The 19,745-nt window shown below is 48.7% G+C and overlaps 1 protein-coding gene across 1 annotated transcript; it reads left to right on the top strand.

The window, feature by feature from the left end:
• Nucleotides 1-682: 682 nt before the first annotated feature.
• On the top strand, nucleotides 683-5,694 carry NKX6-1 (NK6 homeobox 1; the record flags this gene model as incomplete). The annotated part of the gene is made up of 3 exons (XM_082837998.1): nucleotides 683-1,349; nucleotides 3,036-3,208; nucleotides 5,437-5,694. 3 exons carry the CDS (start codon nucleotides 683-685, stop codon nucleotides 5,692-5,694), a joined length of 1,098 nt encoding a protein of 365 aa, XP_082694124.1.
• Between the last annotated feature and the right edge of the window lie 14,051 nt (nucleotides 5,695-19,745).

Raw genomic sequence — 19,745 nt, 5'->3', positions numbered from 1 at the left:
GGGATTGGTGGCACTGCCCTTTCTGGCACAGAAGCCTCGGGCAGCGCTGGCGGAGGAAGCCCGCCCAGAGGCCAAATCCTCCCGCGGGCTGGATGCTCTCTCTCCCTTCGCGCTCCGAGCGCTGAGTGCGAATCAACCTCGTGGCCTGAAGAGCAGGGCATCCAAGTAAGATCGGACGAGCTCATCGGGCGGAATCCGGCGTCCTTTGAACCTCCCCAAAGAAAAAGAGCCAGCCCCCACTCTCCCACATCAAAGCAGAGATTCGGTGACTCTTAACTTTGTTACAAGCTCTCTGGGGCCGGCTGGGGTTTTGTTTTCCTTATTTCCAAGAGGGAGAAGATGAGAAGTAGCGCACTTTGAGCGGCGAGGAAAAAGTGAGGAAGAGAGAAGAGCCCGGGATTGAATCCGGGACTCTAAGAGGGAAAAGACAGCCCAAACCACCTGGACCCTCGCTGGTCTCGGCGAGCCACCGCCTCTCGACTGGTGTGTTTGGACATTTCTGCTGCGCAGTTACGAGAGCAACTCTCAGCGGCTGCATTCTTGGCCCAGTTGGCAGGTCGCCTCCTGGTGTGCGGAGCGACTCCTCGCTCGCGCCCTCGGCGCTTCTAGCTCTCCTGAGCCCCTCCGGGGGCACCGGCCGGCGCTCCCGCTGCGTGGCTGCGGGCTCCGGCCTGATCGTGGGATGTTAGCTGTGGGGGCGATGGAGGGCACCCGGCAGAGCGCGTTCCTGCTCAGCAGCCCGCCCCTGGCCGCCCTGCACAGCATGGCAGAAATGAAGACCCCGCTGTACCCCGCCGCGTACCCCGCGCTGCCCGCCGGCCCCCCCTCCTCCTCGTCCTCCTCGTCCTCCTCGTCATCACCCTCCCCGCCTTTGGGCTCCCACAACCCAGGCAGCCTGAAGCCCCCGGCCGCGGGGGGGCTCTCATCCCTGGGCAGCCCCCCGCAGCAACTCTCGGCCGCCACCCCACATGGCATCAACGACATCCTGAGCCGGCCTTCCATGCCCGTGGCCTCAGGGGCAGCCCTGCCCTCCGCCTCGCCCTCCGGTTCCTCCTCCTCTTCCTCGTCCACCTCCGCTTCCTCCGCTTCGGCCGCCGCGGCCGCAGCTGCGGCCGCTGCCGCCGCCGCCTCAACCCCAGCGGGGCTGCTGGCCGGCCTGCCCCGTTTCAGCAGCCTGAGCCCGCCACCGCCGCCGCCCGGGCTCTACTTCAGCCCCAGCGCCGCGGCCGTGGCCGCCGTGGGTCGGTACCCCAAGCCGCTAGCCGAGCTGCCCGGCCGGACGCCTATCTTCTGGCCAGGAGTGATGCAGAGCCCGCCCTGGAGGGACGCACGCCTGGCCTGCACTCCTCGTGAGTACAATTGACTGCGCCCAGTTGTGCTTGTTCTGCCCGCTCTCAGGTCATGGCCCCTGGTGTGCATGCCGAGTCCACCCTCTTGCCTGCCGAGTAGTTTGGCAGCGCCAGAATCGCACGAGTTAGGTTGGGCCAGGGCGTTCAGCGAGGAACTCTCGCTGTCCTGAGCTCCATGGTTGCGACCAAGCGCCCCCCTCTCCCCAAGCATTGGGCACGCCTTGCGGAACGGGTGTGCATGCGTCTCCACGGAACACAATGTGGTGCGGGGCGTGTCTCATCCGAGGCCCTGGCTGCTCCCGGAACAGCCCGGCCAGAACCGCATGCCCGTCCTGGGTTAAAGAGGTGGGGAAGGCAGGAGAGGCTACTGTGCTCCAGCCCGCACCCCAGCTTTCCAGTGTCCCATGCCGAAGTCCCACTCGACCTTCGCCAGCCTGACTGGCCTCCTCTCTACGAACCGGTGGGGACCGGCAGCGACGAGCCCTTCACAGCCCTGAGCCGAACGCATGTGTTTGCATGTACATCTCGGTCCAGGGTGTCCCCACCTCACCTCGTCGCCCTCACCACCGCCCCCCTCGTCCCCCGAGTACGCTCAGCCCAGGTGAGCCCACTGAAGAGAGGTCCGCGGCCCCTGGAGGAGGGCAAGCACCACTTCGGGCCGCTCCCCACCTCTGGGCCCTCGCTTTTCCACCTGCCTCGGCCCCGGACATATTGAGGGGCATCGTGGCTCTCAACATCCTGATAAGAGAAAGAACCGGAGGAAGAACGAGGTAACAGGACAAAGACGGGGGAAAATGCAACATCCCGCAAAGATCTTGCTCGAAACTGAGTTACCCCAGGATCCCCCTAATCTTATAGGTAGTTGGCCAGAGCGCCGCGGAAGCTCCCATACTCCCAGGTGGCATTTAGGGGCCAGTCCCCTGTCCTTTTCTCGCTCTGTTCTTTGCTTTTGACCGAGTCCCCGAAGTTTCTTCTGTCTCCTGATCTCTTTCGTGTGGCTGAGCGGCAGTAACTGAGGGAAGCTGGGGGAGCCAAGCGGAGGCTCCCTTCGGAAGCCTCGGGACTGGGGCGGCCGGGGCGGGGGCGGCTGTCGGGGAGACGTTATTGTATTCGTTTGGATGGCCACGTAGGGACCGCCAACAAAGGCGGCGTCCCCTCCCCCTCGGCCGCAGCGGCGTTCGACGCGGGGGCGATTTAACTCTCTTGTGTTCCAAAAACAAGGCGCTCTTTGTTGCGCGGGCACAGGTTAGGAAAGCGGTCAAGGAACAAAACTAGTCACCCCCACGCAAAGGCCCCGGGACCGAACGAGCCCCAACTAGACGAGGCGGTGAGAGGGGACTTTCCCACACTCCCTCCGCCCCCCGTACCCACATGCCTTAATTTACTGGGCCTAGAGATTGGGCCTCGGCAAACTTCAGCAGTGCGCTCCCTCTGTTGGACGTCGTTGGGCAGAAGGTTATTTACTGCGGCTCCAAACACACGCGCTTTTAAAAAACAGGTGGGTGTAAGAAGGCAAAGCGAGAAGCGCAGTGGGACTGCAAGCACCACGGCACTTCTCGTGCCCGCCGCGGAATACACTTGCCTTTCCCACCACAACGTTGTTTCTGGAGTTCGTCTCTTCTCAGCGGAGCCGCTCGTAACTGGTTGTTTCCCCCCTTCCTTTCTTTTTTTAATCTGTTCTCGTAGATCAAGGATCCATTTTGTTGGACAAAGATGGGAAGAGAAAACACACGAGACCCACGTTCTCGGGCCAGCAAATCTTCGCCCTGGAGAAGACTTTCGAACAAACGAAATACTTGGCGGGGCCCGAGAGGGCTCGCTTGGCCTATTCGTTGGGGATGACGGAGAGTCAGGTCAAGGTGAGTGGACCTTGCAAACCTCGAGGGAGAGCTCTCCCATGTACGTCATGCGCGCGCGTGTGCGCGCACACACACACACACACACACACACACACCAAACTAACAAACAGCCGCCCGAGGGTGCAGTCCGAGAAGCAAGGGGAGCGATGAGATCAGCGAAGGGGGTGGAGGGGGAGGTTACAAAGCTCTGGGATCTCTCGGGCCGGCAAACTGTTGATGAACAAAAGGAATCAAGCCTCCGCCTTTGAAATTAGGTTCATCTAGATAGCAGCATGTGCTGGGGGAACTCGCCATTATTAGAGAATAAAAGCATTACGGAAATATCAGCCCTGAGAATAGACCAGGTCAGTTAGATAGCTTCTATGTATTCTACTTGTAAGGATATTCAAGCTTTTGTTTGTCAACTCAGTCTCCACTAGTTATATAATTCCCTAATGTAGATCAGCTTTATAGTGCTACTGTATTAACTTGCAGGTTAAAAAAACCCCAATAAATCCACAAGATCTAACCACTTAGCATGGATGCATCTGCTTTTAGCTTACCTGAGGCAGCCACTTTGGAATAGTACTTTTCCAAATGAAATGACAAGATTATTACTGTATTATGAAATATAAGTTTATCAATAGATGTAAGATGTTTTACTGTTTATGACAACAAATTATAATTAAAATGTCACTTACCTTATAATTGAGTTGTACGGTGTATTTCCAGGGAATCAAATTGGAGAAATCTTTCCCTGAAATATAAAGGGATTGGTTTCCTATATTTCTGGTATTCTCTTTTGTTCCTCTTTTTCATTATATTATATATATGTATGTATATATATATTTTTTGGTGTGTGTGTGTGTTTAAGTCTGTTTCCATTAGTTATATTGTTGCTTTTAAAATTAAGTAGGGATAACGTTAGCCATATCTGCTGGTCAGAGAGTATTTCCCCACAGATAAGCACCATAAAATGCATTTCAGGAGTGATTTTGTATGTTACCATTAGAGTACCATCACAGTTAAAATTATTTTTGCAGTGGTTGGTACAGAGCCTACCACAGTAATCTGGAGGTCTTCATTTGTCACCATAAATATGTCGGCGTGGCTAGAAGTGAATTATTATAGCTGTATAAAGAAACTAAAAATCACTTTCTTAACAATTCTGATTCTCTAGATAAATACATAACGGATGAGAAAATGGATGAGAAGCATAAAGAGAGGATGATTCAATATGTTTGGGAAATTGGTTGCTATTGCTGATGCTTTAGGTTAAAATATATGTATGAAACACGATGTCAAACATCATGAATAGGTTTAAAATATTTGTATAAAAATGAATCTCTTAGGGAGGGACAATATTAAAATAATATGTGAAAGATTAGGCATGCTAATAGTGGGAAGTAATGTAACTGGCAAAATTTCACTTAAAAAAAATAACTGATGAAAATTCTTACTTTGACTTCGGTTTTATGAAAAACATTAAACCAGAGAGACAGAGAAAGACACACAAACTACGATGATGATTTCAACTTGTAAATATTTTCAAATATTAAATATTTTCATGCATTTATGTTGGTTATTATTACTGATTTGAGGCTTCTGTTTTAGCAGATTTTTTTTTAAAACTTTACATCATACATTACAAGTGTAAATGGGGAGGGGAGTGTTTACCTACCATATTTGTGTGTATTCAGACCTGAAATAAGTGAAACAGACAAATACCCCAAAGTGAAAAGAACAGAGGTAATTGGGGTAAATGTTGTGTCTTCTCCCACAAATCACACTAAAAAGCCAGTACACTTCAGATTGCTTGAAATACCTTAATCTAAGAAAGTTAAAAACGAATAGAATCGCAGTCATTATGAGGCAACTTTACGAAAGGGAAAAGTTTTCTACTTCAAACGAGAAAGTAGGCAAGCGAACTCTTTTAGGGAAACTCATTTTAAGTTTCCAAGTTTTTTTCTTTTCTGAGAAATCACTCACTGACAACCTCAATACTCTTGTGTTACCATCACTATGGCAACGGCAGTCAGTTTGTTGGTGCCTGATACTCGGAGGAAGCTGGGGCAGTGGAGACCGACTTCAACGGCCCAGACCTGGGAGGACTCTGAGGGAGGGTGTCAAGACGTCAGGGGCCCGCAGGAGCGACTGCGGGATGCTGGAGAGAAGGCATTGCCTGCCTCTGCTCACCTTAAATTCCTTCCGCCCCTGTCTCCCCTCTTCTCCGCTTTCTCGACCCCCAGGTTTGGTTCCAGAACCGCCGGACCAAGTGGAGGAAGAAGCACGCAGCCGAGATGGCCACGGCCAAGAAGAAGCAGGACTCGGAAACCGAGCGGCTGAAAGGGGCCTCAGAGAACGAGGAGGAGGACGACGACTATAACAAGCCCCTGGACCCCAACTCGGACGACGAGAAAATCACGCAGCTGCTGAAGAAGCACAAGTCCGGCAGCGGCGGCGGCGGCCTCCTGCTGCACGCGTCCGAGAACGAGAGCTCGTCCTGAGCGCCCGCCGCCCGCCCGGCCTCCGGTCACTCCGCGGCGGCCGCGGGGACCGCGCATCCCGTCTTCCCGCTCCTCTGGGCCCGGAGGACACGGCCCCGCCTGCCGGGGGCCCTTTGCTATTTTCTAAGATGTACATATCTATTTTTTTAACCTAGAAGTTGAGCGGGGCGGGGGAGAGAGGCTCGGAGGATGATGAGAAGGCAGAGAAGGGCAGGAAATACACCGCAAGACTAACGCAACAGACGCCGCAGCTGGGCCACCCTACCGCCCCGCTCGGTGTCCTAGTCGCGTCCCCCCTCCCGTGTCCCCCCCGCGCCCCCGCCCCTGTCTTGCGGCCGCTGGCCAGGGCGGGGGCGCTGAGAAGGCCTCTGAACCCGTCGACACCCACCGCGCGGGGGACCTCGGAGCCACGCGGGCGGGCGGCCGGCCGCCACAGATGGGAAGAGGGATGTTTCTCCCGCACAAACTGCTGTGCCGACTAAAGTGGCCTGTTGAAGGCTCTTTGTAAATAAATCGTGAGTCTCACTGACTAGAAGTTACTCTATTGTGAATATTTAAAATGTAAAATGCTTTTTTGAATTTGGTGTAAAAAGATGGACCTCCTTCTTTCTGCGACCCCTTCCCCTTTTAAGAGCTATTCAAACCACGTTCCCCTTTGCTTAACTGGAGAAGCGTAGTAAAGAATGCTCTCATCCTCTCTCGCCCGCTCCCCTCCTGGGTTTGGATTTGATCAATCCCATTTCCCCTTCATCCCTCTCGCTCTTCCCGGACCACCCCTGGCTCTGCACCCGGCTCCCGCCTCCAGCACTTGAAGTAGAACACTTGGAACCAGGACGGGCCTCAGACCTGCCTCTCTGTTTCTCTCCGAAATTGCACAGTCGTTTGTTGCTATTTATTAGTGATTTAAAGAAGGTGTTGGGGAGGGAGGGGCTACAATAGCTTGTATTTAATTTAACTCCTTTCTGATAAAAATGCGTGTTAAAGTAGATGGTGGGAATTGTTACAACTGCTCTGGGTCAGAAACATAAAAATCCATTTAGTTGCTGTAATTGAATTTGAAGTGTTTTGTATCATAAGAATACTATAGACTATGTAAATTGTTTTCTTTTTTAAGCTAACGGTGATATATTAGCATCTTTAACTTTTATTAATTTATATAAGGAATTCGGTTTGTAAAGAGAAGAAAACCCCCTTTGCAAGACCAGTTAAATGTAATGCACTTTCTGTTTCAAAGGATAAATCAAATTAAAAAACAGTTGAAGACGTCTGTTGCCTTGAATGAAAGGGTATAGATCATTTGATCTCATCAGAGATCTCAAATAAAAGTCAAAACCACAAGCACTTTATATTGGTTTCTTGGGTAAAATAGCTGTTACATGATTATTATTTTGGAAGAGTGGGGTCACATCTCCTGGCTTGGGAAGATAAATGCAGCCCCACTCATTGGGGTTCTTGGAGAGACTTGTCTAGCAGGCTGCCTCTGCTGTCTGTGTTGTCTAATTTTTTCCTGATGGCTTTTTCCTTTGCTAGGAAGTCCCCGGGGGTTTTGGAGGAGACCTCATTTCCATACATCCAAGATAGCTTCTCCATTCAGCCCTAGCTCACTTAGCTGAGAGGAGGCAGCGGAACCTGCTGTCAGCGCCGCACGACTGTTGGATGCTAACATTTTCTCCCCAGTAGCCTGTAAGAATACAGAAGTTGGTGGAAAGCTGGGAAACCGGATTTTGCTAAACATTACAATAAAGAAGGATACATTTAAAGAAAGCTGCTTATAACTGATGTGAAACTCTCTAGGATTAAGGAAGCAATGTCACAGCTTCTGCAGCTGAATTTGCCAAAAAAAAAAAAAAAAAAAAAATTGGGAATCCCAGGGAGAGAGCTGTATCACTGTCTTGGAATCTTTTTATTTTCAGACACTCAGTTATAGGCTCAGTGAAATATAGTTATCCCCTTAGTGTTTCAGGTTAATGAGCTTGTGTTCAAAGGGAGAAAAATCAATATAATTCAATAGATTCTTCAGGCTAGTGTTAGGTAAAGAAAGTTTGGGTCTGTTTTGTTCCCTTGAAAATAAAAAACAGTGAAAACTGGGAATGAAATTGCCTGAAGGAAATTATTGTAGAATACATTCCTGATGGCATGGTTTAATGGAAAAAAGGATGCAAATCTGCCTTATTTCTTTTCTCTAGTTTGTGAAGTTCCCAGTAAGTTTTAAACTTCTGAATTTCTGTGTTCTTAGCAAGACTAAGGTGTGTGTCCTACAAAGAGGCAGCTATTTCAAAAGAGGCTTTGCTGTGCTGGGGTGATATAATTTAAATCCTAAATAATAAGATCTTTCTTTTCCCTTCCCTCCCTCCCTCCCTTCCTCCCTCATCTTTTTCTTTATGAAAGAACCTGGGTGTGGGGCAAGTCTGTTATCTTAAAGCACCACTTTATTATTTGTTATTTTGCAATAAATGAGTCTCTTATCTACTTTATTTACTTATTTTTACCTTTACCATCCCTCTTCTGTCTTGAAAAGCCAAGCAACTTTTTATTTATTCCTTCTTCCTAAGAAAGCAAAAATCCACAAGATAATTAGAAATGCTATTCCTGAAATATAATAATAAAAACTACTACTATACCAGTAGTAGTAGTAATATAGTCATATCACTCATAGAAACTTGGAACTAAGATTGAAGCTTTTTCTCAAGAAGTAAATAGGGTTATAATATTTATCCCGAGTTAGATATGTGGGAAGACACCTCTTTTAGTTCCTTTAGGAAGCATTCTCTCTGAGCTCCTTACGTTTAGAGCATTGGAGAAGTGTGAAAGTTTGTGGCCTGGCCTCCATCCTACAGGCAAATACGCAGAAGGCAGACAGAGTCTGCGTGATTGCCAGCCTGAGCACAGAAGTGCTCTGAGTTGTGTGGGCAGTAGCCAGAGGTGGGCTCTGGGGCCATGCTGCACTGGCATTCGTTCCTTTATTCCAGGGGACTGCAGCAGTGACTCGAGTTTCCAGTTAATTTACTTCCACCCAGGATTCCAGCTGGCCACCAGTTGCAACTGGCCCTGCAAAACTGGGAGTGAGCGAGAAGTGGGTGGAGGGCACCTTACTTAGGTGTCCTTTATCCTGGTTGGTTTGGTTTAGTTCCATGTATGCACAACAGGAATGTTTTTCCTAAGAGTTAGCACGGTGGAGAAGCTGATGAAACACTCTACAGCTCAAGCAAGGGAGAGTAAGAGTTATCCTTCATCATGGCTCAAAAACTTTATGACATTAACCAGCCCTAAGCATCTGATTGAGCCTGCCAATCAGTCATTACAGCTAAAGGGGGTCACGATTTAAAAACAAAAAGTAAGGGCAAGTGACCTCATACACCACTGCTTTTATTTTAACAATTTCCCCAGTTTCATTAAGATATAATTGACAAATAATATTGTGTAAGTGTAAGGTGTACAACATAATGATTTGATATACATATATATTGCAAAGTGATCACCACAATAAATCTAGTTAATATTCATCACCTCACACAGTTACAATTTTTCTTCCTTATGATGAAAACTTTTAAGATCTACTCTCTTACTAACTCTTAAATACACAATACAGTATTGTTAACCATAGTCCCCAGGCTGTACATTACATCCCCAGATGTTTTCTACCTTTTGACCACCTTCACCCATTTCCCCCTGCCCCCCACTTGACCTCTGCTTTTAAAAATGCTTACGGGTAACAAAGTGTCAACATGGAAAACAAAATGAGAAAAACAAGGGTTTTGTGTGTGTGGTGAAAGGAAGGTAAAACTGCTTTTTCATTTTTGTTTTATAGTGTGTATATGTCTTCTCCTGTAAAGGGAAAGCCAGTGAGGTTGGGTGAGGGATACAGAGTGGAAGGGAAGGGCCCTGTTTGTGTCTCTCAGATGTCCCAGCAGCATTCACAATTTGAGGCTCCTACACAGATATTTTCGCAGTCCCCAAATTCCAAGCTCAGTTCTTTGGTTCACATTCAGAGGATTCTGTAACTTAAAGCTCTATACCTTCTTTCCCAGAAGTTGTGGTTTGTTGAGTGGCTTCCCAAGCTTGTGAGCACTGTAATCCACTTTTCCTTTCTCTACTTGGGAGATGGTGGGAAGAGAAGGCACCAAAAATGTTCCTTCTTCTCTGGAAAGATGTGCACCCCTCACCACTCAGTGTACAGGCAATCTGGACTGGAGGCCAGCTCTTCTTGTAAATATAGTATCTGGCAACAGAGTCAGAGGGTGCCTTTGAAAACTTTTGGAGCCTAATGTCATGTACATGAGTGTGTTATTAGACCAGCATCAGCTTGGGTTGATCTATACCGTCTTGTCCTTTAAGCTGGTCATCAGGGGCGCGCGCACACACACACGCACACACACACAGGAGAGGTGAAATTCCACTTGTAACTCCTAGCACTGAATAGCTTAAAAAAGACAGTGACTCTTTCGTCAATCATTGACAATAGGATCGTGTAATAACAACAGAGGTAAGCAGCAAATTTCATCTAGAAACTCGATTTTAGGCTAATCTGAGCAGATTTCTGCACTAAATTTCCTCCCTCTTACCACACAGATACATGCAAAAAGTATTCTTCTCCCTTCCTCAGTATGACTCTTTAAAAAAGTCAGCTCCTCACTATATTTCCTTTTTTGACATGAAAGCGTGTATTTTGATCTAAAGCATTTAGGCTCCAGCTTCAGAGAGAAATATTCTCCCTAATGTAGCCCTTTTAAAGATCTGCAGAAATCACAATAATACAAACCCCACATCTATCAATGTAAAATATGACTGGCGAATAGAGTGATGGTGTGAGTTGGATGACAAAAGGGCTGGGATATTTTCCTGAATTTTAGCCTCCAGCATTCTATAAATTGGCTTGGGATTGTTCCACAAACTGGAAAGTTTTCCTGAGAGCCTCAGTTCACTCTCGGGTCTTCTTCTTTAATCCAACAGATCATTCACCTCAAGGATGAAATGTCTAGATATGCATCATTTATTTTCTGGTCTGGACCAGACATTTCCATTGAATACCACACTTGGAAAAAGGAAAGCATAATGTCTCTTTGGGGTTTTATATCTACTGGAGGCTGGCGAGAATTCTGATAGAAGCCTCATCCAGGGCTTCTATATTAGTATACTCTGAATAATAAGGGCTAGTTTGGATGAAGATACATTCTAAGGTGAATCCCTTCCTCATTACATGGAAAGAAAGAATTTTTAGTACACAATTTAAATGGGTGCATATTATTTTTGTAGAGGAATCCTACCACCTCCCTAACGTTACTGCCTATGTCTACCTTGGCGAAGCTAAAGGAAACCTTGAGATATAAATATCTTATATAATTGGTTATTACAAGGGAGACAGAGATATCAAGTTGAGAAAGAAAACCAGCACACCTCTATAATATAGTTTTATTTCCTAAAAAAATTCTGAAGGTGCATACATTCTGAAAAAACTATCAATCGTCAGTATGTTGTTTGGGATCAATCTGCTTGTGTAGACCACAGAAAAGCAAGGTTGCTGAAAATACATTAACCTAGTTATTACCAGATGGTCTAACCACCTTCAAACAAAGGCAACCAACAAGTTTTCATGCCTCCAATCTGAGCCTCGTACGTGGATCCACGGTTTGCAGTAATTCCTCTAGTCATCATCCGTAGCTTGGACCCTTGTGCTTGATGCTATGGCTCAGCTCTTAAAAAGAATCCTGTAAACTTTTTTTTTTTATCCTGGATTTTTCTTCTTCCCTCTCTGAGCTCTTCACTTTGGTCTATAAAGATCTGTCTAATTTTCTCCCAAATCCAAATGGCCCCAAGTGAATAAGAGGGTCTGAGAAATCTTTTATCTTTGCCATAACCAGGAGAGCACACCGTGGTTGAGAGCACGACTGTGCAGCCAGATTATCTGGTCTATAGTACTCATTGGTTGTGGTCAAATGACTCTATCTCTCTGTGCCTCAGTCTTTTCATCTGTAAAATGGAGATGATAATCGTACCTATTTCATAGTGTTATTGGGAGAATTAAGTGAATTAACATATATGAAGTTCTTAGAACAGTGCCTGGCCTAGTAAGCTATGAAAGTCTTAGCTATCATCATCATCATCATCATCCTGAAAGGCCCAGTCTCGGGTCACTCCTAGCTCAGGCCCTGCTGTCTTGTACAGGATAACTATTCAACCAAGGAAAGGATTCAAAGTGAAAGTGAAAAGAGAAGTAGGAGCAAGGGATATTTTCTATTCTGTGACACTTAAAGGCTAATTACCTGTGGTGGTTTTCAAATATTTCCAAAAATTCCTTGATATTCCTTTCTTTGAAAGATGGAGCCTAATGCCCCTCTTCCCGAGTGTGGCCTGTATTTAGTGACTCTCATGAATACAGTGCAGCAGAAGTGATGGTGTGTGGTTGGGTCATACAAGGCCCTGTGGCTTCCTCCATGCCCTTTCTCTTGATCACTCACTCTGGCGGAAGTCAGCTGCCATGTTATAACGACACTCAAGCAGCCCTATGGGGAGGTCCGTTTGGTAAGAAGCTGAGGTTTCTGCCAACAAACAGTCCTCATTTACAAGGAATGTCAGTGAACCCTGGAAGCAGATCCTCCAGCCCCACTCAGGCCATCACATGACTGCAGCCCTGGCCAACATGTTGACTGCAACCTTATGAGATGCTCCGAGGCAGAATCACCCATCTAAGCTCTCCAGGATTCCTGACCTACAACAACTGTGTGAGATAATCAAGGTTTATTGTTCTAAGTCATTACATCTGGGGGTAATCTGTTACATAGCATAGATAACTAATATAGTATCTAACAGACCTATCTCAAGATAGGTCTGTTTTCTGGATAAAGAATAGTTTTTCGAAGGTAAAGATCTGGAGGGAGGCATCTTTTATGATTACTTAAACTCATTTGAAAATGACCCCATGTGGTGCGAAAGAAGCACTGAGTAACTTCATTAGGGTCAAAAAACTTGAGCCCTAGTGCTGGTTTCTATTTCTTGCTGATAACTGATCCCAGAAAAGTCACTTAACTTTGGTAAGCTTCTGTTTCCTCATCTATAAAATTATCTTAATAATAATAACTGCCTCACAAAGTTATTGTGAAACTCAAAAGCAAAAGGGCTTTAAAAATATAATGTAGCACATAAATAAATGTAAGTGGTGATGACTGTATTCTATAATGTGGATGTATAGTTTGGCTAACTGTGTCATACTGTTGTTGAAGGAATCTCAGCCATGGAGAGAACCTGGATCTGGCTTCAGGCCAGTATTATTTATTTCACCATAGAACATAGCCACAGACACTCTTCCATCTTTACTCTGGCTGGCTGGATGCAGGGAAACCCTTTCTCTAGCAGGAGAAAAGCTCAGGGAAAGAAAAAATGGTACAAAGGAGAGAAGGGACCCTGAGTTTTGAATAAGGATTGAGATTTTGGAATTGCCCCCTTTATCTCTCCTTTGAGAACTGGGGACAAGACTCTGTTTCCAAGAGAGTCAAGGTGGCAAGAAAGCAGGAGAGAGAGGGGGTAAGTGACAGGCTCTGAACCTGCTGTTGGCTACTTGGGATGAAGGAAGGAAGGGAGGCAGCAAACCCTTAGAAAAATGAAGTCCCCCAAAGCCAGGAGAGCTGGCTCTTGATTAAGAGGAAAACTCCTGTAGACCTTGCTCCTTCCAGAGTGAACTTGGGCATTACTTGCCAACTGAAGTTGATGGGAAGAAGGTTCTTCTTCCTTGCCTGACTACTCTACTCTTGCACTTCCCTTCCAACACAGCAGAAGCAGAGAAGTCAGGGCACTAGGGTAACAGTACAAACTGCAAATACAGTTGAAGACTTGGGCTTCATGGCCTTTGGTGTAAGAAGCCATCCCAGTGCCAGCCTAGGTATTCTGATAGAGGCAATTACAAAGAGACAAAGGACTGTAAAGGCATATATGAAATCAGCGTTTTGTCGTTAACCTCCTTGGTATAGAGAGTAAGGCAGAATGGATGACTTCAAGGGACCTTGCTTCCAGCACACGCAGGGTGACTGTCAGCCAGGGACCCACGCTCTACCTAGAAGGATCATGATGGTTTCCAGTGAACAGTCAGCCTGTCTGTTTGCCTGCCTCTCTCCCTCCCTTTCTCCTCTTCTTCCCACCTCCTCTTCCTTCTTCTTTACAGTATAGTCTGTGTTATTTCACTCAGGGGAAGAATGTGCCTCAAAGGCCAAAGTGGGTGACAGCTTGGACAGAGCTGCAACTGTACTACCTCTTTGAAAACTAAGATGCAGAATAGTCAAACTGCAAGGGCACAGGCCCACATGCTCCTTGTTTACTGTTGGATCCCCAGCACACTGCACGGTGCCTGCCACATGGTGGGCATTCAAGGAATATTCTTTGAATGCCAGGTGCGTGTGAGCACACACCCCCCACCCCCCACCCCCACACACAAAGCTGAAGCCACAGGGAACTTTGCATTCTCTTGAAGGTCTTAAAGAAAATGATAGACCTTTAATACAACCCTTTGTCATCTCCCAGCCTGCAGGCAGAGAACTGATCTTCAAGCTATCAGGAGTCTAATTTAACTCTGTGTATATATGTAAACATCTGACATATTGTTGTAAAAATAAGCACGAACAGCTTAAGTAGCAAATGGGTGAGCTCAATATAAAAAAAAATTTTTTTTGACAAAATGGAAGATCAAGTAACGGTATTAAAATACAGTCATTTATCAGCTCACATAGTTCCTTTAAAATAACTTTAAAATACAATCTTCAGTATAATCATCATTTGTAGTGATGTTATGTCATTCTCCAAGACACATGGATTATAATCATGTGTAAAACAAATAAGGACTTATAGACCATTAAAAATACTCTTTGCAGTTGAGATGCATGTCTCAGTTACTAATTCCATCGAATAGTCTGCAATACCAAACTTAGATTTCCAGCAATATTTTCTGAGAAATAAAAATTTGAGAAGGTATAAATTAATACGTCTAACTCCTGTATGTTTTAACTGGGGTTTCCTGCTGTTAGAGGATTATCTCTCTAAGACTTGGAAGCATTTCTCTTGGCCACCCTCCATGTCTGTCTCATGCTATTCTCAGTACCTGAAAAGTCTGGATGCACTGTGGAGACCTATGCATCTTCAGAGACCTCTTTGTGGTGAACTGATCCTTGGAGGCTGTGAGAGATCTTGCTGCAAGTAGGTGGTGGTGGTAGTGGTGGATTTGGAGTCAACTTCTTCTTGACCTGTTGGTCAAGGTTACAATTAAGCTGTTTTCTTTAGTCCACTTCCTTTTCTTTCCCCTAGAACAGGGAATTTAGGGGCTCCTGGTCCGTGTCCCCACCCCCTCTCCACCACTGGCCTCTGTATTGAAAGCCAACAACCAATGACCACTTCTATTTCCAAGGGAAGGTTTTTAAAATTTTGTTCTGGAGAGAGGAACAAAATCTAGGACAAATCCAGGATCTAAGGAGGAGGAGGAATAAATAAATCAAGACCTCAGATCTTTTCAATAAAACTATGAAACTAGCAATAGCTGCCCCACCCCTGCAGTCCCCTATCCTCGCCTTCTCAGGGGGTATGAATTCTTCCACCTGTAATAGCGGCATCACTCAACAACTTTTATGCAGTACTCTATCTGTATTGCTGGCTTACAGCAATAGCCACCCCACCGTCCCCTGGCTGCCCTGGGAAGCCTAGAAAAGTCCTTTGTGTGGTGCCTTTACTCCCTGCAAATCTGGGAGATCCTCACCCAGGGAGTGGTCCCTGGTCTGCGGCTCTCCGTCCACAGCTTGAGCCCAGGCTATTTTACCTGGTTCTATTCTGCTGGGCGGAAAACTTGCTTTCATTTTAGGACCTGTTTCCCAGACCCCACCTCTTACTCGAACCGGCACCAATGAGGCTCTCTTTAAAGAGTGGGAAGTGTATAAGAGCATAGAATGAGGGAACTCAGCTTCCCCAGAGGAAAAAGGCCGTATCTGGTGAGGGAAGATTTCCCAGACCGGGACAAATGTGCCTAAGGGAAAAGTTTGCAGTATGCTCTGCGTCCCACCTACAACAGGCAGGGGCTGAAATAATTGCCCGAAAGCCTGAGAGGCTGTGCCTGGTCTATAGGCCTCCCAAAACTTTCCAACCAGGTGAGGAGGGAGGGGACACCCTGAAGGGCTTGGAAGCCGGAAGCTCTCAAAAGGCCTTCCAGTTCAAAAAGGACCTGGAAGCAAACGATGTGGAGTTTGTGGGGGCTGAGATTCCCTTTGAGTCACAAAGGTCTGAAGGAGACAAACGGGAATTCATCTTGATTAAATGGGAAGACAATTGAAAAAACGCTATTTGCCTGCCTCATTCCATTTGTTCTGAAAGGGGCTCCCCACAGGGAAATCCTACATACAGGCTCAAGCTCAGTCCTCTCCCGTCCCTCTAACCTGCACACTCTGGGTCCTCGAGTCCACGGCTGAAAAGGGGGACAAGCAAGCAGGCAACAGCGTGTCTGTAACGGGGGTTTAATGGGGTTCCTTGCGGAGTGGATGGTGCGGGGATGCAGGCAAGAAGAGCCCACTGGATGGGTTTCCTTCTCTAGTCTGCTTACAGACTGCTTTAAGCCCAGAGGGCTGCGCCTCTGCGGACAGCTGCAGCGCTCATCCGGCCCTCCTAGGGAGCGCGCGCGCCTACCCTTAGAGAAACAGGTGCTGCAGATCCCGGATCCCTCCAGATCCCCTTAGAGTGGGAAAGGGCACTTGTGGCTGCTACTTTCTGTTATATGGCTGTCTCTTACTTTGTAGACTCTCTCTTGTCGTGCTGTCTCCTCTGCGACCCTCCCACGATTTGGATCGAGCTAAAACCCAGCCACTGCACAGCTGGTCACCGGGAACTCACCTCCACACATCATCAGATTCTCGCGACCACGGTCTCTACTTTCGGAGGTGACAAGGCCCAGGAAATTCGACAGAGTTCGGAAGTGGCAGGCACCGTGCTTCCCTCTGTGGTTTCGGCTCTGCCTTTTGGCAGATTGCTTACTGAACCCAGCCAAACGAAGTGTGTTTGGGATTCACGACACCCGGCCCCAGTTCGCTTGTGCCCGGGGCAGACTCCATCCCCGGCCCCCGGGAGACCCCGCGGCCTCGGACCCTATCGCTGGGCACAGGCCTGCGGGGGCCTCCGGGCTACACTTGCCATTGCCACGTGTGCGCAGCCAGTCGGGCTGCCTCCCGCAGGACAGCTTCCCGCTGAAACAAGAGGGTTCCAGAAGCCCCTAGGAAGGCACCACCGAGCCGCGGTACTATCTTCCTTTGATACCTCCATGCCTAGAACTGAACCTATCCCCCTCCAGACACTTGACAGCTTGGCTTCACAGAGGAATAAAACCGGGGTGCCCAGGGCAGAGCCGAGCACGGCCCGCTCTTTCTTCTCCACCTCCAGGAGTTTTTTACCCGAGCTTGCAGGCTGAAGGCTGAGCCTTGGAGGCCAGCGCGTCGACGCTGCAGCCTGGGCTTGCCTCCTGCAGGAGGGGCGGGCTGTTCAGGAGGTCGGGATTCCGACCGGGGCTGGGCCCACGGAGCCCGAGCGCGTCCCCTGCAGGCCAGGAGAGTCCCCGCCCCCCCGGCGCCCAGGCGCACCCCGGGTGGCGCCGACGCGCACCCCGGGGTGGCTCCCCGACCTTGGTCACCACTCTCCCCTTGGTCCCAGCTTAATTTGCACCTCTGACGTGGTTGGCGCACAACGCCTTCGTCGCCACCCGCCCTCCCGTCCGCCCAGGGAAAGGTCCCTCTTCTGGGCCTCCCCAGGTCGCAGAGCTGCAGCGCCCGGGCAGTGGACGACGCATTGTGCAATTTGTAGACGAGGGCGAGCCCTGTTCCCCGAGTTCCTCCGCACAGACCACCTAGGCGCACTGCGCTCGCTTCCGCGTTTCCCAGCTTCTCTCCTTACTTGGTTATCACGAAGAAGCCGTAAAGGCCACCGCAGCCATGCTGGACTTCACCATTAAAAAAAAGCGGTTAAATGATACATTTAGAGAAGTGTGTGCGCACATGTGTACATAAATTTTCTCTCTTTCTCTCGTCTCTCTCTCACACACTCTCCTGATTCTTCCCCAGTCCATTCTCCCCTCAATACTGACTCTCCCCTGTCCCCCCGCAGCTCCCACCAGGTATGTTCTAGAACCGACACAGGTTGCTAGCGCGGTCCACCAGCTGTCCCGAACATCAGTTACAAGTCTCCGTGAGGGACGAAAACATCTGTTCGGGTAGAGGCTGAAGCAGCGGTGGCGGGTGTCGAGCGGTGGGGACGCACCACACCCCGGTGCGGCGCCAAGGGGGAAGGGCCCTGCAGGTCACGAAGGATTTTCGAGATCGCAGGTACCCCTCGCGGAAGGGCACGGCGAGAGTGCTTCACGGTCTTCCACGCCCTGCCCCACCCCCGTCCGACCTTTGTTCTCGCCCCACTCCCGCTAGGCTGGGGGTGGGGACATTCCCTCCACCTTCCTTGTCGGCTCCCGGGAAAGGTTTGCGCCCGCCCCTGTCCCGCAGCGCGCCGACTGGGTACGGGTGAAAGGGCTCGTCGCGGCGGCGGCGCCCTGCGGGCACAGAGATGGGGCGCTGCTCACCGCGCGCTGCCCGCGTCTCCGGCTCGGAAATCCCGCTGGAGACCTCGTTTGAGCCGTTTCTCCAGAGACCGCGAGGGAAGGCAAGGCCGCCTGCAGTTACAAATATATGTAATTTTTATAGTTTATTCATATTTTACTATGTAGTACGCGCACATGGTGAAAAGAAATTCAAGCAGGACAAAAGGATGCTCATGCAAGCAGGTATTTCAGTATATCCTCTTGGGTGCCTCATCTACGGAGTGTCAGGGCTCTTGGTTCTCTGGGCGCAAAGAGACTCTCAGTCCATGTGCCCACAGACTCGGCGGACGCTTCCTGAGTTACCCACAGTTTCTCACTTAGTGGTTTTCTCATCCCCCCTGCTCAGCGGCAGTTCGCTGTGCTGTTCCCGGGAGAACGGCTGCTTGTTCCGCGGGTTCTAGTTGAGCGTAGCCAGCCCTCTGTGACTTCCGACGGAGGGCTCCTGGTATCAAACGCTCATTATTGGCTACCTAGATGGTTAATACGGGAGGGGGTGAGCGGGGGAAGGGGGCGGTTTCATTTTTCTTTTTCATGCCCCTGATTACATTCACAGTCAACGTGCTAATGGTTAATAAAATGTAGTTTGCGACGGTAATATGGGGACGGAGCGGTCCCAATAAATGTCACAAGATATAAGACAAAAAGTACCCTCCAACTGTATGCGGAACTGTATTGCTCCCAGTTTCGGCTACGGATGCACTAAAATAACTTGTTAACACACACCAAAGTGCATCCCTATAATAACCTCCTCAATCATTTATTAAAAGTCGTGTCAGGCAGGCCCGTATAACTCATCTCTATGCAAATACATCAATGTCAGGCCATTAGTGTATTGCTCAGGTTTTTATTAAAGTGCATTCTTTTTAATTCAGCCCCGTAAAATACGAGCCCCATTGCTCAAGAATTATAGCAACTATTAGAGTAACATATGGGCAACATGCACTCAGAAAATAAAAACCAACAGATAAAGTGGCAGGGTCACATCGCAGGAGCAAACACTTAACAAAATGGCAGTGGGGTAATAGATTTTTCTCCCAGGGCCTTTGCGAGAGGGTGTCATGGGCATCAACACCTCGGAAAAGGCAAGAGGCTCGAAGTTGCTCTGCCGAGTCCCAACCCCAGAACCAGCCCGGGAAGGACATCCTAGGTGTTAAGAGAGGAGAAGCTTCCAGAGCTCCTCCGTATCTGGCCTCCATCTTTCGCCTAGAGGATTTCAACATTCACCAGAGAGAAAAGTCAACGTAGGGTGTTTGGTAGAAACCATTCTCTCCCTTCCAGGCCCTCCATCTCTTCCTGCCCTCCCATCTCCCCGCCCCCGCCCCCGCCCCCGCCCCCACCCCCCACCTGGTCAAGGCCACTTCTCAGGACTCGCTAAGGAGACTGGGAGCCCCACCCCCATCTCGAGCACTTCCTGAGATGTTCTTCCTCTCTTGCAGGAAAACCGAGCAGAAATGAA

This window comes from Leucopleurus acutus (genome assembly GCF_964270905.1).
Source record: "Leucopleurus acutus genome assembly, chromosome: 4".
In the NCBI taxonomy this organism is placed as follows: domain Eukaryota; kingdom Metazoa; phylum Chordata; class Mammalia; order Artiodactyla; family Delphinidae; genus Leucopleurus; species Leucopleurus acutus.
The sequence above is the reverse complement of the archived record's forward strand: the minus strand, read 5'-3'. Positions and strand labels throughout refer to the sequence as shown.